The sequence below is a fragment of the Camelus dromedarius genome, chromosome 18, assembly GCF_036321535.1.
Source record: "Camelus dromedarius isolate mCamDro1 chromosome 18, mCamDro1.pat, whole genome shotgun sequence".
Lineage (NCBI taxonomy): Eukaryota > Metazoa > Chordata > Mammalia > Artiodactyla > Camelidae > Camelus > Camelus dromedarius.
Genome location: NC_087453.1, coordinates 14,262,149 through 14,286,311, shown reverse-complemented (window position 1 = coordinate 14,286,311; position 24,163 = coordinate 14,262,149). Strand labels below are relative to the sequence as shown.

Below are 24,163 nucleotides of genomic sequence, written 5' to 3'. Positions count from 1 at the left end.
CTGTGGTGAGGCTTGTCTGGTTGTAGACGCTACCCGCTAAGAGAAGCTTCAGGGTGAAGACAGGCCAAGCGCCTTGCCACTCCAACTGTGGTCCAGCGACCAGAAGCACCGGCATCATCTGGGAACGTATTACGGATGCAGAATCTCAGTCCCCACACCAGATCTACTGAATCAGTGCCTGCATTTCACAAGGTCTCTAAGTGACTTAGATGCACATAAAAATCCAGAGATCATTGACTTTGGAGGAGTGGCAGTCAGAGTCAGGAATTCTTCAGCCTAGAGAAGGGAAGATTCAGATGAGACTTAATTCCTGCCTTCAAAAAGCTGAAGGGCCATTGTGGAAGATGGAATAGATCTGGTGCTTTTAATGTGAAGGAGCAGAGCTAATATCAACGGGCAGAAGTGACAAGAGTAGATTAGGGGCCAACACCATGGAAGGTTTAATGCGGAAGTGTCCAGCTGAGGCGAAAGCACAGCCCTTTTAAACGCCGTGTTGTGATGTAGCGAGGAGCATGGAAGCGGCCATGGTTCCCAAGTCCCACCTCAGCGTCAGCCCTGCCTTTGACCTGCCCACTCTGCCTCCACCTATTCTCACCTCTGGGGCTCCCTGGATGCTTCGCCAAGCCCTCAATGCCTCACTTTCACGGGATGCTGACCTTTCTTCTCTGCTTGTTGATCCCACCTTCCACTGCAACCCAGCATCCCTTGATTACAGTGACACCCATGCTCTGAGTGAGAGAAATTCTCCATTATCCTCAGAGCCATGGGCTCTATCTCCCAAGCCCCCAGGTTACCCACAACGGCAGAAGAACGCGTCACCAACAACGAGAGGCACTGTCTGGGTAACAGTGTGCTCCCCAGAAAGCAGAGGTGTATGTGACCTCTTACACACCTTCTGATGATGAGATGCTGGGGTTTTATGAGATTGGTCAAAAGTAATGGGCTTCAAATTAGACATACATGAACTTGCATCCAGACTCCATCACTGACTAGTTGTGTGACCTTGACCGAAGCTGTTAACCACAGTGTGATTTGATATCCTCATTCGTAAAATAGGGAGCAAATGCCAAGTTCACAGGGATTTCCTAGGGATCAAATGTAACATGGGAGGTAAAAATGTTTAGTAAACTCTGAGAATCTGCTCACATATGTGGCATAATGATGGCACAACCTTGGAAGGGGTTCCAGGTGGCAGCAGGGTTTCTTGCGTCTGTAAACTGTGGGTGCACAGGGAGTGCTGGGGTGATGCCTCCTTGCACCCTGCTGTCCAGGTTCATCCAATCCTTAGGACAAAGGCAGGCAGAGCCCCCAGAGTGAAGCACTTGTCTTTCCTCCTATAGGCAACGATGCCATCAGGCTTACATCTGGATGACTTAATGGCAGCAATAACATAATTTGGCAACAAGGGATTAATAATTCTTTCTCAAAGTACTCTCACTGGTTACAACTCTAGTTCTGTAGCTTTACTTCAGAGAATTTCCCCTGTAAAGATATGGAGCAAAAACAGAAGTTGCTGATAAAGAACATCTAATTGCAACTGATAAAACCAAGCAAATCCCAGTGGATGCATACCCCATGCTAGTGATCATCGCTGATGGCCAGGAAAGGAAGCTGGCTGTCAGGCACACAATTACTAAAAGCTACAGTCTTCAACACACAGTCGCCTGGTAGCTATCCAAGGGCATATCCCCAAATCTTACTGCGCTGGCAGTTTACGCCCATCCATTTAATGACTTCTTTTGTTGAAGCGTTTCTCTGGCTTTACTCTGGCTTTACAGGCATCTGGCACCCAGCAGAGGAAACCTTTGATATCCTGACTCTGAGGTCCTACCTCTATGCCAGGGAAGGTTTTAAGCATCGCAGGCATCTCTGCTTACTAGGGAAGGGTTTGCCAAGAGGAGGCAGCAGAGGAAAGATGAGGACGCTGAGCAAGTCTCTGGCTCTTCCAAAGTCAGGTATGCACTGTATCCCTTCTTGATTTTCCCTGGAGTGAATTCTCTGAATGGGAGGCTATTTTTAAGAGGGAACTGAAGTCCCAGATAGGAAAGAAGTTGGTCGGAAAGCATCTGGATACTTCATTAGATTCAAGCCTTTAGACTTTACAAATTGCATCCCAAGGCATTGAGAGTGCTTGTAATCGTGAGCATGAACCACTTTGGCAGTCTCTGAGGACTGAAATTGTAACGAACGGGAGGGGTGCGCGAAGCCTGGGGAGAAACAAATGCTGTTGCTGACTTTTTTTTTTTTTAATGGAAAAATGTGCATTCCAGATATTTCACACAAGTAAGTGTGATGTTGATAGAGGGGGGAAAAATAGACTGGATGATTAAATCAGATTTTTCCCCCCTTCCCATTTACTAAAGGAAGGACTAATTAGTAGAAACCAGCAGAGGCTCCACATCTGTCAGCATCCAGCCAGGAAAAAGGAAACTGCTCTGAACACTGAAGATGGAGCAAATTTACTAGAGAACTGGTACCCAGGGATCAGGAGAGGATGGTGAGGCAGTCTAGAGGGCAGTAACCTCAGGAGCCATTACCCAGCCCAGACTCGAGACACAAAGGTTCATCAGAGCCTAGAGGTCAGGGTCATCCAGTAGACCTAAGGGAGAGTCAGAGCCACAGGGCGAACACAGTCACTCTCAAAGCAGGAGACTGAGGCCAGGAGGGAGAAAGTTTCTCCTTCCTCTTGCTCTACAATTCCTGCCTCCTATGGGCCCAGTTGCCAGTTGACATGGGGCCCAGGAAACACAGCCTACAGGAAACATAGTCACCTGCATGTCCCAGCACAGCAGGGGGAAGCAAGGATGGATGTGAGACCAAACGGGTCAAGGGCCAGCATGGGCTTCCTATGAACACGTGATGCTAGGCTCACCTCACTGACACTTTTGAGAGGTGTCTGGACTTGCAAATCAGGAGGAACATCCAGTACTGTGTCTTCACTTCAGCAAAGTCAAGGCCAAGATGCAGACACTGTGACTGACTTCCATGACAGCCAGGTGTTAGACTGGGTTGCATCCAAAGGATGCCAACAGAGGAGTCAGGATACCTGACCACATGTGAAATAGTAATATTAATAATAAAGAGTTAACACATATTTGGAGATTTGACTACAAGCCAGGCTGCCATTTTAAGCCCCTCACATATGGTATCTCTTTTAATCCTCAATACAAACCTATGAAGTAATTCTATCATTATACCCATTTCAGAGATGGGGAAATAGAGGCTCAAGAGAGACTAAGTAACAGCAGCAAGTGGTAGAGATGGGATTTGACAGTCTGGTAGAGAGTATATTCTCTTTAAGCCACTATACCACTCTGCTACGTCTGCAATAAATAGGGGATGGTTCGGCAGAGAAATATGGTTGTCTTTCCTCAAATATCTGGAAGGAAGAATCAGACTTGTTCTTTCGGGGCTCTTTAGGAGACTGAGAATCTTATCTCGACCAGCTAGACTAAGACGTCTTTGTATTTATGCCTGCTGAGTTTGCCACCTGCTGTATCACGCAGCTCTGTTTTATACCTCCTTTTCTTGAAGATTATCTCCCCTCCTGCCCTCCCACCAGTATGTCACATTCTAATATCTCAGGGATTGATGAACATGTCGTGTGAATCTTGTTATATGGGCCAAATTATACAGACTTTGCTCAAATGATATTTAAACTTGACCTTTTTAACTTCAGTTCCCCCATCCTTTTCACTTTCCTTGCACATCAACCACCATCTCCAAGCCCTTCATACGCTGAGCTTAGTTTTATTATTAATCTCTGGGCTTTCTCTATAATATCTTTCTTGATATTTAGCCACCAAAGCATCCCATCTAATCCCACAGGGAGACATGTCTTGCTCTGGCTTAGGCAACTATTTTCTGCTTTATTTCCAATATTCTTTCTTTGATCTCACGGTGACTAATTTTTAAAAATTGCTGACTACCTCCCCCGCACCTCAGAATAGTGCCTCCCTCACTAGATCTGGTTAATAATGGACTACCTGAGAAGGATTATTCCATCATTCTTCCAAGTGACATCACCTAGGATGTTTCTCAAGTAATAAATAAATTGCCTCAATTCATCATGTGACAGTAATTGCTTTTAGCCAAGATTTAACTCAAAGTCAATGTCAAGTAGCTGGAAAACACTACAGAGACTCAGCTTTTTCAAAGATAGCTCTACCCTTGCTGGGGAAAACCATTTAGCAAGTACTGAGCTAAGTGTAGAGAAGATACAGATTCCTAATACCCGAGACCTTCTCAGCATTACCCAGCCAGTCCTAAGAGGCTGGAACTGACTTCATCACAACCCATATAAGTAAAGCTGCTAAATATTGCTGACAGAGGTTGCCCCTTTCTTTTTTCAGCCTTAAATGGAGGTGAGTACCCTGTGACACAGCGATAGCTCTAATTGATTGTTTGAAAGCACTCCGGCCACTCAAATAAATTGTTCCTCAAGTGCTGATTCTGCTTGGACTTGCGTCTCCCGAATCTGTGTTTCCAGGTGGACCTTGTTTTACACCACAAATGCTCTGTGTAGGTCAAATTTTAATTCAATCATGTTATATATACACAGTGAGAAAGTGGCTGCTTGAAGATCCTTGTGGTGAATCTCTTCTGGGTGCAGGTAAACTCCTTCAGCCTAAGAACTTTTTAATGCATTCAGAATTTAGCATAATAGACTACTTACTTAGGAGCTGTCCTGCCTGATTGATGCCAGCCATTGTCATCACTGACACATCCCTTGTAAGACTTGCCCTTTCAAGGGCTTCACCATCAGTGGGCTGAGAATCCCTTTCTATTTCCCCATGGTCTCAACTGCTCCCTCCTGTGCCCAGGGGAGGCCTATTGCATGGATGTTGGACCCTAGCCTTGACCAGACCAGGACTGTAAACACGGCTAGAGTTAGCTAAGAAAGCAGAGGTGGGTGCACTGTGGAGGCTGGCTTAGGTGTCGGGTCACAGTTAGGGTTAAAGACCAGGATTTGACTGAAGTAGGGGTCACATTGGAAGGAGGATCAGGAACCAGCCTGTGGCTGGAGTTCAGGAGTGTCTGCTGGTCAGTCTGCACCCATGGCGAGGGTCAACCTATGCTTAGAAACAAAATTTAGTCCACAGCCATGGAACTGGACAAAGGTAGGTGAACTCCCAATGGACTAGACCCATTCCCTTGGCCTCTTTGGCACCAACTCAACCCTTGGTCACAGAGGAAGAGCCCTAGGCATGGACTGATGTGAGTGGAGCTGAGATTATAATGATGACAGTGGGGACAGCAAGGTGCTGAGCATGAGCCGTGATTAAGAGACACCCTGCTGTCTGAGAGCTCACCACATAGTGGGAGAGAGAAGTGCGCGAGCTGAAAATCAAAGCTCAGTGTGATGGGTGCTCATACAGAGGTATGTGCAGAGAAGGGCGTGTATGACTCTGCTTAGGCAACACTAGACTACAAACTTGATTTCAGTGTGTCTTCAGTGGTGTGGGGACACACTGCGGACATCTCTAACGCCACCCAGTGGCCTCCTCCCTCCCCTCCTCGCCACCACCACCCCCCACCAGTTCCCTGTGGTCCAGAGGAGGCCTGCCCCACGATGTGGATGGAGAGGCTGACAGCTCAGGGCTGATGGTCCTGGCTCCCTGCTTGTAGAAACTGTGTGTTGAGCCTGGAGCCTAGGGGTTTAAAAGCTGCTTAGCTGCCGAGAGGAACCCAGGGCCCGCATTGGGGATTAAGGATTTAGTCTGAAGAGTGGATGTGAGAGAGGAGAACACACTCTTCTCGATGCCCCGCAGCAAAGTGACAGTCCCTTTAGACTTTCTGGGGCAGCCAGTGAGATAGAGCGAACGGTCACATGGAATGGATCGTTCCATCTTCCTGCGGAGTTCAGAGCAGTCCTGGGGCAGCTGCAGAACAGGGGAAGCCTTCTCAGGAGCAGTCAGGGTAGAGAGGAGCACAAAAGCCTCCCGGGGATGGTCTACAGGTCCAAAGATGCTGCAACATCGAGAACGGCCTGGTTGGCGAGGCAGAGGCCAAGGGCAGGGTGTGACCAGCGCAGATGGCTCAGACGCAGGAGGCAGACCACAAAGCGGAGGGTCAGAGCTGCAGAGTGGAGACCAGCTCTGAGCCAAATGGAGCACACAGCCCACAAGAGGACCGACCCTACAGGGGGTCAGGATGGACCAAACAGATTCTCTGGGATGGCAGCTTGTGGTCGTGATCGCCTTGAGGTCTGCTTACTGTAAAAGCACAGCTCTTGAAGGCGGATCTTGCCTGCTGCCCGGCGCTCAGGGTCACAGCATTTCGCAGCACATTGTTTCCTAGGACTGTTGTAACACGTGACCACAACCTGGTTGGCTTAAAACAACAGAAATTTGGAGGCTGGAAGTCTGGAATCATGCTGTCAGCTGGGCCATGCTTCCTCAGAGACTCTGGGTAGAAGCCTTCCTCGCCTCTTCCTAGCTGCTGGCGCTTGTGGCCGCCCTGGCAGTCCTCGGCCCGCAGACGCATCCCTGCAATGTCCGCCTCTGTCTTCACACGGCCTTCTCCTAGTGTGCCTCTGTCTTCCCCTGATGCTCTCCTCTTCTTGTAAGGACACCAGTCATACTGGATTTGCATCCTCCTTCATGACCTCATCCTCACTAATTATGTCTGCAAAGCCCTTCTTTCTAAATAAGATCACCTTCACGGAAACTGGGGGTCAGTGCTGCTTCCACGTATCTTTTGCAAGGGGCACAGTTCAACCTGTAACCCTAGGTGAGGCTGAGTCCGGATACCAGCAGCCTGGGAACGGGCTGCAAATAGGAGGGAGTTCTTAGCATTTCATTAAGTAAAATCAAACACAAATGGGGTCGGGGCAAACGGAGAGCACACAGGAAGAGGAAGGGAGGGAGGCTCCTGCTCAGTCCTGGACTGAGCAGAATGGGAGGCTTCTGGAAGGACAGTATATCTGGGCTGTATTTGTCTGAAGTGCACTGCAAGGTGGACCAGGGGCCCAGGTGTCCCTAAGGCTCTCACTCGGAAACATAATCCAATTCTTTCCAACTGATTTTGGCCAAATCGATGCCCTAAGCGGTGCCCAGTGTCTGCCCCAAAGGGGCACGAATGGGGAGGAAAAGCAAAGATTGGCCCAGCCAGGGCAGCTCTGCCCAGACTGCGCCTCTGGGACACACGGCTTACAGCACGTGCCACGGTGCCTGGGAAGGAGAGAAGGCTCGCGGGAGGGAGCGAGAAATCTATAGGAGGGATTAGTGGAGGCATGAGCGGGATCAGAGGGAACACGCAGCACGGAATTCAGATTAGTGCAATGCGACCGAGCGAGGGTAATAAAACCAGCAGCGGGAGCTGCATCGATTGTTGAGATTCCAGCCAAATCCACCGTGAACATGTTTTCTTTCTTCTAGCCTTTGCCCCTTGGCTTTTGGAAGCAGAAATGTTGAATTGCTGTGTTCTGTACTAAAAGCTGATCTCCCCCTCTCCCCAAAGGATGGACGGGAAAGCAGCTCTGCTATTAGCAGGAGGTGACAGAGGGAAGAAGCTGAGGTCCAGAGAGTTTGCAGGGTCTGTTCTTGCTCACACGGACACACCCAGAGTCCAGGGAAGGGTCTCTCCTGTGATGCCCATGCTTCCTGCCCCCAGCCCGGCCTCTCCTGGGCCAGCACCATGCAAGCCCAGGCTGGGCACTGGGCTTGGAAGGGCTGGACCAGCAGATCTGGGGGAGCCCTACTCAAAGACTCCAGAGAATCAGTCTCTAGGGAGCCTGGCAGATGGGCTGCTTGGAGTTCAAATACTGGCTTGAAACCATGCTCAGTGACTCACAGTAAACCTAACAAAAGGGTAGAAAGTGAGCCCGGTGAGGGGCTTGAACCCTCATAGGGTGGAGGCAGAGGGTGGGGTGCCAGGCTTGGCACAAGCTCCATCAGTGTTAACTACCTGTTCATTTTGCAGTCACTCGTGCATGGAGCCAAGTGAATGACCATTGTGTACGTGCTGGCCACGGGGTAAGAGGTGACAGAAACCAAACAGCTCCAAGACAAGTGCTTATAATGAGAACATGAGCCCTGTTTGAGAGGACCCTCACTGAGGGCTGAGGGGGTCCTCTGTGCCCACTGGCCTGGCAAGGTGACCGTATTCTTCAGATGCAGCCTGAGACAGTGGGGATCTGGGAAGGCTTTGCAGAGATCACACACTGTCTGAACTCAATCCTGGAGGATGAGTAAGGTAGACCATGGAGGCAGAGCATCCAGAGAAGGGAGCGGAATGTGGACATCACCAGGGTGAGTGTGGTCCTGGGCACCAAGGAGGAAATGAAATTGGAAAGATGGAGAAGGGACAGCGACTAGAGAGTGAAGGGCTTTTGATTCAAGCTAATTATCCTGGAGCACCAAGGGAGGCTTGAAAGCATTTTAGTTAGGATCAGACTCTTAGTTTTTGTGTGATCACCAGCATGACGACAGAGAGACTGGTTTGGAAGCTGTTACACTAACCTGACCAAGACTCTATGAACCTCAAACAGGAGTAGCAGCAGTGAGGAAGAAGGGAGAGATTCAAGAGAGATTTTGGAAGCAGTATCGGTCAGATCTGGTGACTAACCGAGTACTGAAGATGGGGAGAGAGGTTAAAGATGACGCTGGGTTTCCGAATCTGAATTTAATCGCAGTTTGGAGAGAAGACCGGAGACAGATTTCTCCTTGGTCTTAGGAAAATATCCCAAGAGAGAAAGAGGTGTAGTGAGAGCGCCAGTCATATATGCTCCTTGCTTGGGTGCATGTTTTCTAGGAAGCATAAACATTCACCTGCTACAGGAGAACACCCCACACGGGATGGGGCACCCCAGAAAGACGCCTTCCTCTTCTGCAGTAAGTCTATCGATCCCATTGGGAGACGGTAACAGAAGTTGGCAGCCAGAGTGATGAACTAAGAGCCTCATATCTGTCAGGCTGTGAACACCTCTTGTAAGACTATTGACAGAGGTGACACTCTGGTGCACTTGACTGAGGGCTAGACTCCCTCCCTGCTCTGGAGAGTCTGCCTGGATCCACCTGAGCAGCCAAATGGAAGAACTGAGGAGGTTCCACAGTGATCATCACCGGCCCCCCTACCCTCCAGATGGGGTCCCTGCCCCTAACCCGCAGGAGTAGTACCAGGGCCATGCTGGGGGACCCACTGAGTCTTGGTCATGGGGAACTGGAGGCTGCCAGATCAGATGGACCTCAACACTGTGTTGCTCACTCTCCGTCCTGCTCTTGCTTCGGGCCATCTCTGCAGCGGGAGATGCCATGCTGCTGTGTCCAGCCTCCCACCTTGTAATCCCAACTCCCTGATGAGCCCTGATTTGTGAATCCTGCTTGCTGCTTTAAGGGCCTCAGGTCTGGGCCTCAGGTCTGGGTCTCTGATGGGTTCACATTTCTCAGGAACCACTGCTCTGCTCCAGCCACCTACCTGAATGTCACCACTGGCCAGCCTACCTGCTTCCCTCCTCTCTGGACCTCAGTTTCCTCATCTGTAAAATGGGTTTCAGATAATAATGGCAGCACAAGTCTAAGTACTTAAGTGTATTTCTCATGTACTCCTCTCAACAACTAGCAGTTATTAGTATCCCCATTTTGCAGGCAAGGAAATTGAGTCATCTCTCTGAGGCGCAAAGTGCCACTGCTAGTACCTGAGGCCATTTTTGAGGCACAGTCCTGAACCATGGTATTTCTCAGCAACTGGCATATAACAGGTGTTCACTAACACTGGCCATGGGCATAGAGCCTAGTGGGTAAGATTACAGACTTTCCAGAGACCTGGATTCAGATCATGTCTCATCACGTCCGACTTGTGTGATTCTCAACAATTGGAGCCTCAGTTTCTGGATCTATAAGAAGAGAATGATAAGGGTACCCGACATGGAAGAGTTGTTGGAATGTTTCAGTACCTTAATAAAGTGAAACCCTCAGCACATCCACGGGATATAAGGAGTATGTAACACATATTTCCTGTTTCATTGTTCTTTGCATCATCAGGTTGGACATCCCTGATGCCACTGTCCCCCAGAGCTGCCACCTCTCCCCAGCCAGCCTGGCAGGCTACGCTCCCACTGCCTGGTTTCCTCTGCTCTCCCCCACATGAGGCCCCATCACGGTGGGTCTGTATGTTTCAGCCTTTCCCAGAGAGCTTCATTTGGTCCTCCTGCCTCCAGCTCCTGTTCCCACACCATCCATCAACCTCTGCCAGAGGGCGTAACCCCCCTGGAAGGGTCTCTAACTCCTTGAGGTGTCTAAGCCTGCAGGGGTACCAGGAATCCTGCTGGGGCTTCCGGAAGGCTGCCAGGCTGCTTCCCCACCCACTCCCAGCCACAGAGCCTTGTCCCAAAGTCTCAAATTCTTTCTACTTTGATCCAGGATTTACAAGACATCCCAGGCAAAGTTGCTTCAGAGGCAGTTAGCGGCAGAGCAATCTCAGAGAGAGAGTACTATGGCCTGAATCCAGTCACTGTAGCAAAGCCATGACTTAAAGAATTGCCAGGAAAATAACCATAGAGAGTTTTAACTCAAAGCAAGGAATGGTAGCGTGGCGTTGCATCTGACTCTCTCAGGCCAGGAGCCGTGCGGGAAGTGCACCCATTTTTTCTGCCGACCCACACCCTGACTGAGCCTGGCAGTGCAGGGTCTCATCCTGATTACTTCACAGATGAGGAAACCAAGGCTCAGAAAAGCTGAGTGATTTGCCAAAGTTCCCCAGTTTTAAGGAATAGAGTTTGGGCTCTACATGAGGGCTTGTCCCAAAGCCCTCCTCCCTGGGGAGAACTGTCAAGGGGCACTGAGCACGGGCCAGGTAGTGAATCTGGGTCAGCCCGGGGGGGCTCAGACCAGAGCAGGGCTGCCTGGCTGACCTTCAGGGCATCCATTCTAGCCTCCGGCCTGAGTGCTGCCAGCCTCCTATCAGGAGCGTCCCCTGGAGGCCTGGCTGACCTACTGCAGGGGCCAGAGAAGAGGCACTCTTTCTGCGGTGGTGGGTCTGGGGTCCACCGGGTCCTTCATGACTAACTAGTTACATAACTAGTCACTTGTCCACTGCAGCCTCAGGTCATCCCATGACAGGAAACACCCAATCTTGGCCATCAGAGGTTCTATCTTATTTTTTTCAATGGAAGCAACCTTAGACTCTACCCACCAGATGCCAGCAAGCCCTCACACCCAGCTGTGACAACCATGTACATTTCCAGATACTGTCAAAGGTCAGTGGGTGTGGGGTGTCAGAATGGAATAAAGAGAGTCGAGCATTTACTGAGCCTCTATACTCTGTGCATCCAACCTTCTGTTCACCGACTAGGCACAAAGATGGTCAAGACATTTTTTACCTCTATGTCTCTGCTGTCCAAGATCATAATCACCAAGCCACACGTGGTTACTGAGCACTTGAAATCTGTCTGGTGGGATGAAGGAACTGAATCTTAAAATTTATTTTATCTCCACAAATTTAAATCTTAACACCGAAGCACTGTAAGGTATATTTGCTTGTTAAACACAATGTTTATCTTCTTAGGGTTACATTTCATTTTTAAGTGTGTAAAATTTAACATCTGAACTGAGAAGTGCTGTAGGTGTAAAATTCACACCAGATTTCCAAGACTTAGTGCTAAAAACAAAAAGACTGTAACATATTGTTCATTAGTAATTTAAAAATATTGATTGTATGTTAAAATGATATTTTGTAAACATTAGGTTAAATAAATTTTATTCAAATTAATTTTACCCGTTACTTTTTACTTTTTTACTATGACTCTAAAAAATTTAAAATGACATACATGGCTGAGAGTCTATTTCTGTTGGACACTGCAAGTCCGGAAGTTTTCAACAGGAAGTACTTTTGCCACCCAGGGACATTTGGCCATGTCTGGAGATACATTTGGTTGTCCCAGTTGAGGGATGAAGTGCTCCCGGCATCTAATGGGTAGAAGTTCTACAGAGGCACTAAATGCCCTACAATGCACAGGAAAGCCCCCTACAACTAAGAATTATCTACCCCCAAATGTCACCAGTGCCAGGGTTGGAAACCCTACCCCAGAGCATGAATTCCTTGAAGGAAAGGCCAGTAAGTCAGAAAGACCTGAAGAGCTGTTTGGAATTATCGCACTTAATTTTCACGATTAACTCTGGCCAGATGTGTTGTCATCCCTGCTTCTCCCGATAAAGACCAACGCCCAGAGGAGAGAATTGACTTGCCCAGGATCACCAGGACAGAAAGCGGCCGAGCTGAGACTTGAATTCAGCCTCTGCTCACTCTGAAAGCTGGCCTGTCCCCGCCCCACAACCACGTCCCGCAGTCCTCTGAGTTGGTGCTGATGCAAAAGGAGGCTGCTTGTGCTTACAGCCTAATAATAACCCCATCACTCAGATCCAGGCAGTTATTATTTACATCAGCTGTTATTGCTACCAGGGATGAACATTAACGAAAACACCCTTGGAAAGGGACAGCCTGCTCGAAGAGAAACACTCACAGGCACCTCACCCATCAAACCAGGCTGAGAAAGGCGTGGAAATAAATGGAACACAATGGAATAAACCTGTCAGAGAGGGAACATTCAGATGCCTCAGAAGGCAAGAGGTTAAAACAAATGTGCCTGATATGGGATTGGGTCTGTTTAAAGAAAACATTACGGGAGTGCTTGACTTGAAGAGAGCCTAGGGAACCACGGCCCAGCAGAAACGGAGCTGCTCACATGCTCCGGAGAAGCAGTTTCTCCATAAACTGGGTGTGGGTCCATGGTAAGCCTCACTCTCCTCTCCTGCCACCATGCATCCATCCACAACCCCCGCCTCCCCCGGGGTGAACGTGTGGCTGGGGGGCTGTCTAGGGTGGGGTAGGGGCGACGACGTTCCTGGGGTGTTGGTGGTGACACATCGGGCTATGGGGGTTTATGGTGGGCAACGAGGCGGGGCAGAACTTGGCCGCAGTGAATGCCACAGAGGCTCTGCCCAGACCTCCTTTGCTGGAGGTCTCCAGCTGTGGTGGGTGCTGGCTGCTAAGAGCTCACGGGTACCTCCTTCCCTGCAGGACTGCCATGAGGCAATGGGAAGTCACCTCCCCAGGACACGGGCAGTGGCCGACTGCCACAGTGGCAGAGACGCTGGCCCCCTTGCCTCAAGGTGGGGGCGCCTCTGTGACACATCCTCCCTTGGCATCTTCCCCTGCCTTCGCCGGCTTCCTCATTTTCTTTCTTCTGAGAATACTCATCAATGAACAATTTGCACAAGAATCCCCATCTCAGGCTCAGTGACCAGGAAACCCAGCCTAAGCCCATCACGAACAGCCATGTTTCTGAGTCTGGGCAAGAGAATGAATAGAAGAGGACTGAGAGGGGTCCTGGATAGCTGGACTCACGTCGTCCCTGCCTGACACACCCCCTTCCCACCGTGAGAAACTGACCAGTCAGGAACTAGCAGAGGGGAGGCTGCTGTCTGAGCAACAACTTTGAGAGGTGACAGTTAAAGATCTGAAATCTCCAAGAAGCTTCCACTGACCAGAGGGGCCCCCGCAGGAGAGGTCTCCAGATGAGCAGGGGCTCTTCTGTCCCCGGGGCCCCATGATCGGCACCAGCCTCTGACACAGATGGGCTCTGCAACCCAACCTTTGAGGTGCGGCAGGCGTGCACACGAAGTGGGACTGAGCCACAATGGGTTAGAAGGAAGGGCCTGGTATTCACTTCAAACAAATGCCCACTCAAGACTGGGCACTCCCAGAGCAGCCTTTTTCACATTCACTATCTTGTTCCATCTCTGGATATGACTCCAGAAGATACTGCGTGTGCAAAGTCTATAAGAAAACGGTGCTCCCTCAGAGGTAAGCATTATTATTATTTCCACTTTCCAGCCAGGAGAGGTGGGGCGCACCGTGTTGAAGTGACCCATCCAAGACAAATGGTGGACCTGGGATCACAGCCAGATCTACTCATTCCCTAAGCACAGATATGCTGGATCAACTACTTCCCCAACCTCAGACGGCAGCTCAGTTGTCAAGTCCCCTGGGAATCAATCCCATAGCTCCAGGTATGTTTATTTTGAACACCATATACCTCTCCTTCGTAGCATGACTCACAGTTGCAGGTGTACATTTATTTGTGTAGTTTTTCTGGACTCCTGGCTCTTTCTCCCACACAAAGGCATAGGAATATGTTTTCTTTGGCTCATCATTGTATACCTCAGTGCCTAGAACAGTGCCTGGCACATGCAGGTCCTTTGTAAGCATTAGCAGAATGGGTGAATGGATGAGTAGCTAGATGGACGGATGGATGGATGGAAGGAGGGATGGAAGGATGGGTGGGCAGGTGGAGGGATGGCTGGGTGGGTGGATGCCTGGGTGGAGCAGAGGGACTGCCAGCTCCCCTCTGGTGCACCTGGCCTGGAGTGCCTGTTGAGCGTGGGCTGCTCTACTGAGCACGGGCTGCTCTCCCCTCCCTCCCGCCCAGGGCTCTGGTGATCACCTGTGGTGAGGAGGCAGAGTGGAGTCCCCGGGGTCACCTGGGCGCTGCCCATTGGTGCTGACCACAAGGAAGCCAGTCCCCAGGCAGCATGCAGAAGAGAAGGAGAGAAAGAAACATACATGAACACATGCGGTAGGTACGGCGAACACAACTGCAAATCTTGTGGCTCTAAAGAGCTCACAGTAAACAGCAAAAGAACATCCTGATCTAACAAAACAGGGCCTGAAATAGATTTTTTTTTTAATGAAAGAAGAATAAGAGTCATCATTCATCAAGCACCCACGACATGCCAGGGACTCTGCCAGGTACCACATACAATGCTTCTGAGACTTAGAACAACCCAGAAAGGTCAGTATTATTATAAATGAACCCATCATCTTTCCGCCCAGACATCTTCTCCCTCCGCCTTCCCTTTCTTAGTGAATGGCACCACCACCCATACAGCCACTGTCTAAAATCTGGGAATCGTCCTTTACCTCTCCTTTTCACTGACCTCCCACTTCTCATCACCTGGCATGCCTTACTAATTCTACTCCAGAAAATTTCTTGAAGCTTCTCCCTTCTCTCCAATTTCATTTCCACTCAGTTCAAGAGACCCTCCTGCTTCACTTGAGTTACTTCCTGCCCCCAGTCTTTTTCCCTTTCAATCTGTTTTCTTTTCCATCCTTCAATGGAAATACATCAGTGACCCCATGGTGCTCAAGGTACACTTGAGTCTCCTTAACCCAGTTCCCAGGCCATCAACGGTGAATTCCCTGCCTGCCCCTCGGCCTCTCTCCACCCCTACCCCTGCACTCGATGCTCTGCTCCAAGCACAGTCAACCCCTTTCCACCAACAACAGTGCCCCCGCCACCACCTTCTTGTTGGCAGGTCTGACCCAGGCTGGTCACTTGGTGTGGAAATACCCTCTTCTTGCCTCTTCACCTGGATAGTGACTATTCAGAACCCCTTCTCTCCAGGGACTCTCACCATCTATGGGTCAGATGCCCCTTCTCTGTCTTCCCTTCTCAAAGCGACAGCCTCACTGAATTTTAAGTGGCTGCCTCCCCCTCAGTTCTGAAACTCCTTGAAGGCAATCTGTGTCCCCTTTACTAGTGTCCTGTGGCGGCCTTGCATTGGAGCTGGCACATCGTAGGAACTCAGTGAATATCTGTTGAATAAATGAATGAAGGAAGGAAAGAATGATGAATTAGAAAGTGATACAACTGTCTCAAGGTCACAGAACTACTAACTGGCAGAGGCAGTATTCAGTCCTTGGTTTGCATGACTTTGATGTTCCTGTCCTTTCAAACCCACTACCTGCCTCTCTAAAGAAATGATACACAAAGCAGGGAGGTGTCCTATGCTCGGTCAAGGCTGCGCATTTTTCTAGTGACTGTAACGTCCTCATGCAAAATGGAGAGGGAGTAGTGCATCCCGGACTAACTGATAAACAGGAAATACACAATTTTAAAAACTCACACAAACGGCAAGTGTGATCAAAAGCTGAGAGATATTGTAACATGTAACCACCAGTCAACAGTAATCATAACACTCCATCCTCTAAGGTATGGAGAATGTCACCATTTTCAAGGCACATTCTAAGTCTGAGGTCAGAAAACTATGGCTGGTAAGCCAAATCCGGCCTCCACTGTTTTCTGTGTGCCTACCAGCTAAGAATAGCTTTTACATTTTTTTAATGGCTGGGAAAAAAACACAAAGAAGAGTGATGTTTTGTGACACATGCAAATTATATAAAGTTCAAATTTCAGTGTCCTTCAATAAAGTTTTATGGGAACACAGCCGTGCTCATTTCATATGTATTATCTATGGCCGCTTTTGTGCTACCATGACAAAGTGGAGCTGAGGCCACACATGGCTGGAAAAACTGAAAATATTTACTGCCTGGCCCTTTACAGAGAAGTTTGCCGACTCCTGTTCTAAGAGGATATTTTTACTAAATTTCCTTCCAATCTTTTGGTTAGGTAAAACAAAGAATGTTGGCTTTGCATGTCAAAAAAAGAAGAAAGAGAAGGCTGGGAGAAGAAGTGACTCAAGTGTTCCCATCTGGCCTCTTTGGGCGGCCTCCTGCCTGTTCTCCCAGGCTCCAGCCTCATCCTTGCCTCAGTCCCCTGCTCTGCTCCATTTTCTAAGCTGCAATTAGGGTGGCCTTCGTGACATAGGCAGTTTGCTTAAGCACCTCCAAGGGCTCCCACCGTCTCGGGGCAATGTTCCTATACATGCCACGGGGCTCATCCAGAGTCCTTGGTGTCCCTGGTGGCCTTGCTTACCTCTTCAGCCTCACCTCTGGTCACTCCTAGCCTCCTCTGGTCACACTGGCATTCTAGCCGTGGTCCCTTTGCCTTGTCCCATTCAACTTCAGGGGCCTGCTCTCTTGCCTCCAGTGACCTGCACATGCTACTCCCTCGCTCAGAAGGCCTCCGCGTCTTCCTCTCCAACCTTGTTCAGTATGATGATTGTCACACTTCTTTCAAAACTTTGTCTCAGTGACCACATGCCTGAGAACGCACACCCCAAATTGACTTACATTTCCCTTCTCGGTGCTCCCACAGCATCCTGACTTTACCTTCATCAAAACCCTCATCATTGTATATTGATACAACTGCTATTCGTTGGCTCTCCCACCAGCTACTACTTATTGGGTGCTTAGTGTTAGCCGGGCATTGCACTAAGCATTTGGTATGCATTAGCCCATTAAATTGTTACATTAGCCCTGTGAAGTAAGAGAGGTGTTACTGCCACTGTTTCATAGGTGCTGAAACTGAGACACAGAGTAGTTAAGTATTTTTGCCAGCCTAGACTCAAAGACCGTCCAAAGACAACGTTCTTAACCTCGAGCAGATGAGGGACCACATATCAATACTAAGTTGCACTCAATAAATGTTTATTGAAATCTGAATGGATAAATGAAATTCTAGTTTTGTATTTTTCACTTACTATCTGTATTACTTGGAAAATTACACACATTTCTGAGTTTCAGTTTTCCTACCTATAAAATGAGGATAATATGTATCTCATAAGGGTCGTTCAAGGATTAAATGAAAAACAGTTAAAGCCTTAGTTTGGTTGGCAGGCCCAAAGGAGCCTCCCCACCCTACCATTGATGGCTATGACTCTGCTTGGCAGGAATGCTCAGCTACAAGGGCCAGGAACAGAGGTATATCTGGACAGGTGCGGGGATGGGAAGAGGTTTTCCCGGTGGGTGGAGTAGCAGAAGTTAAGTGATGGATTGTGGGTCTCAGCAGGACATAGAGGGAAAGAGAAATAGGAAAAGGACTCATGTATGTGTGCTAGAGATGATGGGTGCCTGGTCTAACTCTCCTTAGGCATACGGAAAGATCCCAGGCTCAAAGTCATGTGAGCAGAAGTGACACCAATCATTTATGAGTGTGGTATTTAATACCAGCTGACCACCTCCACACTTCTTCCCCTGCTGCGGGGTCCTTTGAGGCCACCTCTATTCTGATGGCATAACAACAAAGAAACTTTGTGGTGTTAAGCTACTGAGATTTAGGTATTAATTTGTTACTGCAGCAAAGCCAGCCTATCCTGACTAATCCAGAAGAAGAAAAGGTAGAAGTCCCCTGCTTTCTCCTCTATCACCCAGTATCCTGTATGTACATATGTTTTTGTATTTTTTTTTCACTAGAGGATTCATGACCTTTCTTTTCTCATAGCTTCTGGGGCCTAATCATGTGTATAAAAGTTAGCCACTAATGAAAACACTGAGACCATGCAAAGAAGAAGGAGGTCTGAATGCTGAGTGCCTCAGACTTCCTTTCTTATTTTTTCCCATCTAAAGCAATGAATGTTGAGTACAAAGAGATGCTGACAGACTAAGATGTCATTGGATCAGATAACCCTGAGACAGACTAATTTCTTGGTTTATTTGCTTCAGTATATTGTGGAGGTGAAGAAACTGAGGACTCCTTGAACCACCTCACCTTCTCCTCCAGATCTCAGTACTTAGCTTGGACACCGCTGAAGACAGCCCAAAGATCCATCACACCCTAAAGATTCTATTAACAACTATTACTGGAAAAAGAGGCAAGGGAAGGGATTAGCAACTAGGAGACAGAGGACCCCGACAGTGGCTCACGGAATCTCACCCAGTCTGTGGTATCAATAAGATTCAGAATGGTGCCATGGAAATGCCATGAACTTTGGAGTTAGATCTGAGCTACAGTCCTGAGGGGCCTTGAGCTCTATGATGACGACCATTATTTGTTTAGCATGTAGTGCATGCCAGGCCTTTCTTCTCTCGTTGTATTGTAACTCATGTCAACACACACAGCCATGTGACTGGCACACAACAGGTGGGTAAGTTTTGCTAACACCCCCAGCCTACACTGAAACCCCGTCAGAGAAAGCTCCAGTGGAGCTTTCTTCTTTTTATTTCTAACCCTTGTCACTAGCCTACTCACATTTGTTCTCTCTCCTTGACCCCTCATTTTAAAAGGCCTCATATTCCCTTCATAAGGTACAATGACTCTGGAACATCAGATCTGAGCTAAAGTCAACTTGGGTGTATCAGAGGTCTTAAGTAGATAATATTCATTTCTAGTTTAGAGGGAAGAACTGGGACTCCCCAGGGACGTGCTTGAAGGACAAATGTTGGTTGTGGCTTTTGTTTCCTTGGACTCTATTGTAACAGCTTTGTCTTCCTGAGTGGAGTGTGGAGAGGGTGTGCATGGGTGTGTGTTGGGAGGGAGAAGGTTTGAGCAAATCTAGAGAGCAGAGGGTAGGGCAAGGACAGAAAAGACCAGAGAGACGTGCCAGCTGTTGTAGCAAGAAAAATGTTAAAGGGTTGGGATATTTATAGGCCCTCTTTAGGTTCTTTTATGGTGTACTTATGATATAATCCTCCTCCTCCAACTTGTCACAAAACCTTCACAAAAATCCACAGTATTTCATTTGCATTTTAGAGTCTAGAAGATGTTCAGTGAGAGAAAAGGGGGCCAAGGGTCAAAGAGACCTTGTTACACTCAAGTAATTCTGAGAACCCCAACCGTGGGAAATGCACCTCCCTGGGCTTGGCTAGGGAGGAGCAGTACCCCCTGGCCACAAACCCCAAACACACACCCAGGCTTTCTCCTCTGAAAATCTGGCAGGATTTCTAAGGACTGAACAACAACCAAGAGTTTTCCAACAGACTCGCTCACTGTAGTCTTGCCTCTCGCAAGTGACCCTTCATTATAGCCCCTGCTTCCAGCTGTCACAGCTAGATTTGAGCATCCTGTAGTTCTGGGTTCCTCCTGAAATTGCTGGGCACATGATGAGAAAAGGAAAAGTGCCACAGACAAAGGTTAGCAAGTGCATGAGCAAAACCCGATACTCAATGGATGAAAATATATTACTGCTATGTAGGCTCTCATCTAAACCCAACCTATAAACAGAGAGGTTAAATGCTAAAAGCCAAGCCCAGCATCGTTCTTGTCCTGTATCAGTGTCTGCACTTTGAATCTAGCCTGAGTCCATTTGATAAATGCCTGACTTATAGAATTTAATGGCTTTGCCTTTCTTCCTTGGAGAAGGGCAGAGGAAGGATGTAGGATGTGTGCCTAGTAGACCTGGGTCTCCAGGTCCATAGCAGAAGGTCAGAAGAAGGAAGAAAGGAAGCTCAAACTGTTTAGCATCTATGATGTTCTTAACCTTTCATGTGCATTATCCCAAATAATCAGGAGAAGGAACTAAGGATCTCAGGTCTAAAAGTTACATGATGGACTCATCGAGGTTGTCCCTTGTCCAAGGTCAAACAGCTAAATTTTGGATGTGGGATTTCAATCCAGGTGTCTCTGATTCCCCATTATTCCACACAACTTCTTGAGGAAGCATAAGACAGAACCTTCCACACAGAACTGGATCAACAGAGGAGGGGAGGGGAGGCAGTGGGAATTTCCTATCTGAGTACGGACAATTCTTGCATCTTGCTTGGCTTACCACATCACCCATGGCATGTTATTCTTGCAGTTAAAAAAGCCATGGAGACACCACTCCCCTTCTGGGCCCCAGTCTTAGCACCTGTGAAATGAGGGCATCTCACTGGAGAACGGCTATTTACTGCCCCTGCCAGTCCCTGCAGGGGTGAGAATCCATTAGGAAGAGAGGAGAGAAAATACTGGATGAAATGTTCTACCTCAGGCTTAGCCACTGTAAAAATAAGCCACATTTACAAAATACTATTGCCCACGCCTCTTGCCTGTCGCCTTTGGGACAGCGTTTTAGTCCATCGCTGCCACCAGGCAGCACGGAACTACCGGTGACACTGGCCCCTTATCTCATGCTTCATTATTCTGGAGTTCGGCTTTCGGCACCTACTCCGAGGGGGCTGTTTTAATGGGATCGTTAGAGAGTGTTTACTAGATTAAAACTGTGACTTTCTTCTGCAAAGCAACTCTGCAAATGGCTTTATGGGTTTCCGGATTTATTTTGTCTCAATGACTCGCCTCAGTTTGCAAATCAAATCAAAGCTGATTTTTCTAACTGCCACTTGGGCGCACCCAGCAGGAGTCTGCAGAGCCAGCTGCGTTCCCTTGACGGCTGGCGCCAGAGCCGGGAGGGCTGCTGCCTGCTGGTGGCCAGAGAGGTTCCAGTGGGAAGAGGGCAGACAAGCAGGTACCTGACTGACCCTAACTGGGGTGGGGGGAGCAAGTCTGAGGAGGCAAACTTCATTTTCTGGAAGGAGAAAAGGCAGACTGGATCTATGTGCCCTCAAAGACTGAATGGCGGAAATAATAGGGAGCCAATCTGGACCTGTGATACTGAGGCTCCCTCCAACTGTGGTGCCCAACGGTGGGAGGGACTTCCCAGGGGAGCAGTGAGGCCCCAGGCACAGCAGGCACCCAAGCAGAGCCTGATCTTTTTGTTAGTGGGGGTTGTAGATCATGTAGTTGATTCCTACCCTCTGCACGTTTTGACAAGCAGCTTGTACTTGAAAAAATGAGGTCACAGAAGAATGACCTGGTAGCCCTCCTTCCATCCAACCATCCATCCATCCATCTATCCAACCATCCATCTAGCCACTGATCCATCCATTGACTGACTGACTGATTAACTGATCAACTGAGCCATTCATTTATCTGTTTGTTCATTCAACATATATTATTGAGCACCAATGTTTGCTAGGACCTGGGGACACAACATTGCTCAAAACAGGCACAATCCTTTCACTTACTTCACTTAGAATCTAGCTGGGAGACAGACATTCAACATGTAAGTAAACTATATATATATATGTATATGTATATGTATATATATAGTACGTATGTATATATGCCTATGCATATACATAGTATATATGTATATAAACATATATATCTGCAAGTCATGATGAATGCTACGGAAAAAAGTACAGGGTATAATGAGAGTGGAAAATGTTGATAATATATGTTAGACTCAAGGTCAGGATGGTCCTTCTGAGAAAGCAGAGTTTAAGCTGCCATCTGAAGGATGTTTATCAGTTAAGCAGACACATATTGGCCAGATAATTTCCGGCAGAGGGGGCAGGATGAACGAAGGTCCTGAGGTTGGAGGAAGTGTGAAAGAAGACCAGTTGTTGGAGTGCAGTGAGTAAGAGGACAGAAGCCTGGATCAAGCTGGAGGGTAGGAAGGGGCCAGATTACGCAGACAGGTCTGATGGAGGCAGGGCCTATGGGTAAGAGAAAGCAGCAAAGTGAATGAGTGCATGGTGGTAGGAGGAGGAAGAATCAGACAGGAGAATCTGTGGGCAAGGGTGCTTGGATGGAAATGCACACAGTTTCTGGAAGAGGGACTGACGAATCTGATTCCAGAACTGAGCCCGTAGTTGAGTTCCATTTTCCCCGGTGGCCTGTTCTGGCCCAGCCAGCAGGGCATAAATTGAGATTCTGAGTACCTCCTTCACCTGCTGCAGCCCAGGGCATCTTCCACAGGCAGGATGATCATTTTCCACGGGGAGGGTTGTTTTGTCTCCCACTTGAACTTCAGCACCTTGGAAGTCTAAGTCGCCCGTCCTGAGTTTTCACGTGCTCCGCTTTCCCAAGCTTACGCCTTCAATCTGGTTCTGACACTAAGTCCATCCCCCATCTTCCGAATGCAGAGCAAACATTATTTCATGGGTCAAAGTGCACTTCCCTCTTACTTGCCCTTTCTCACAGCTCCTGTTTTAACTACAAGAAGAAAACCTAACTTTCAAATTGATCTTTATTTCTCCCTGACTTACTGCCCTCCCTTTAAAGTCTGAATAATAGCGCTTTGTTTCCAAACCAAAACTTAATGTGTGTTCACCCACTGGCTGTAGTTCTCTCTGAGCAGCTCTGAGCAGGTTCCCAGAGCTAGAGTGGGCCAAGCAAAGGGCTTCTGAAATGTTGTTTCAGCTGTTGAACTTGAGGCAATTCCACGAGCCTTTTGCTGTCCCTCAACCTGACGATGTAACACATCCACTGTATAATAAGAGCCCTGCGGTGGCTGCTCTTGGTGCCACACTCAGGTCCCCTTTTTAGGTTGGTGTGACATCCCTGGGCTGCTATGAGTGCGGTGGCTAAGGGCTACCACCTGGGACTCTCCCCAGAGACGTGTGCAAGGCTCAGGGGTGTCACTTCTCTGGAGCTTCCTGAGAGACCGAGGGGAAGGAGAAGGGAAGGGAAAATGCCAAGGGCTGCTGCTTATGGGGGTGGAGGTAGAAATTAGTCTTCTTGCCTCGAGGCAGCACAACCTTGGAGAAATTTACACTCCATTCTGGATCCAGCCTAGACTTAACTTTATCTGAGAATAGACTTCTGCTCAGCCTTTTCCCTCTCTCACTTATGAATTTCTCCCAAGAGCCCTCCCTCCATACAGCACATGCCACCAGATCCCTGTCTGAGGCTCTGCTTCTTGGGAATCTGCCTTAAGAACGCTTCTGTTCTTCCCTGTCTGCTCACTGGTATATTCCACTTCCCCACTATGGTTGAACTCATGTTCTGATTCCTCTCAGTCCCCAGTCAAAGTCAGCAACAGCCAGCCCCTGGCAGAGGAACAAGGTAAAGGAGATGTGAATCTGGGACAGGGCACACAAGCTCCAGCACTGCTGCCATCATCCTCTTTCCTCGTTAGAAGCACTGATCACAATTGTAACTCCATTATCTGTTAACAGTAGTTCACTTAACATCTGTTTCCACACTAGACTGGGACTTCTTGAGGACAGGAAGCATGCCTGCTGGTTCACTACAAAATCCTCAGTTCCTTTCAAGGGGCCTGGCTCACAGGTGCTCAGTGAGTGAGCTGACTCCGTGTGGGAGATAAGTCATTGCCAATGATTTTTAAAAATTTTCCAAAACACTCTGCAGGAAATGCAGACATGTTTATGTTTATGGTATTATTTGATCCTCATCACATCACACACTGGGTGGCAGAGGTCTCGGTGTGCTGGAGGTGGCTTGCACCAGCTCCCTGGAGAAGAAATGTTGCTGAACACTCAGAACGTTTTTGTAAGCTGGTTGTTAAACCATTAGTAACTTGATACTGGATTTGTGGGGATATTCACACCCTGGAAATGGACAAAGACTACAAACAAGAGCTTTTCTTTTACAAAGAGCAGGTGTATCAGCAAATCACTGCAGTAGGTATGTTCAAAACTGTTCTGTGATTGGGTGGGTGGCGAACACTTTAAATATGGTGCCTCTGAGTTTCAGGAAGGTGGAGTGAGACCCTCGAGGTCTGTGGGCCTTGCTGTAGTGAGATACTGGCTCCAAATGCATTTC

At 48.4% G+C, this 24,163-nt stretch overlaps 1 protein-coding gene across 8 annotated transcripts in view; it reads right to left on the bottom strand.

Annotated features, from left to right (window-relative positions):
• The window catches only part of PTPRT (protein tyrosine phosphatase receptor type T), a 939,599-nt gene that overhangs the window by 155,042 nt on the left and 760,394 nt on the right, over nucleotides 1-24,163 (bottom strand). For 4 of the 8 annotated variants that reach the window (XM_031433788.2, XM_031433792.2, XM_031433790.2 and 1 more), the window contains one exon: nucleotides 14,444-14,500. The exons of the other annotated variants lie outside the window; for them this stretch is intronic. In XM_031433788.2, coding sequence (XP_031289648.2) covers nucleotides 14,444-14,500 — 57 coding nt within the window. The remainder of the gene's footprint in view (nucleotides 1-14,443; nucleotides 14,501-24,163) is intronic. 8 annotated transcript variants of the gene reach the window in all.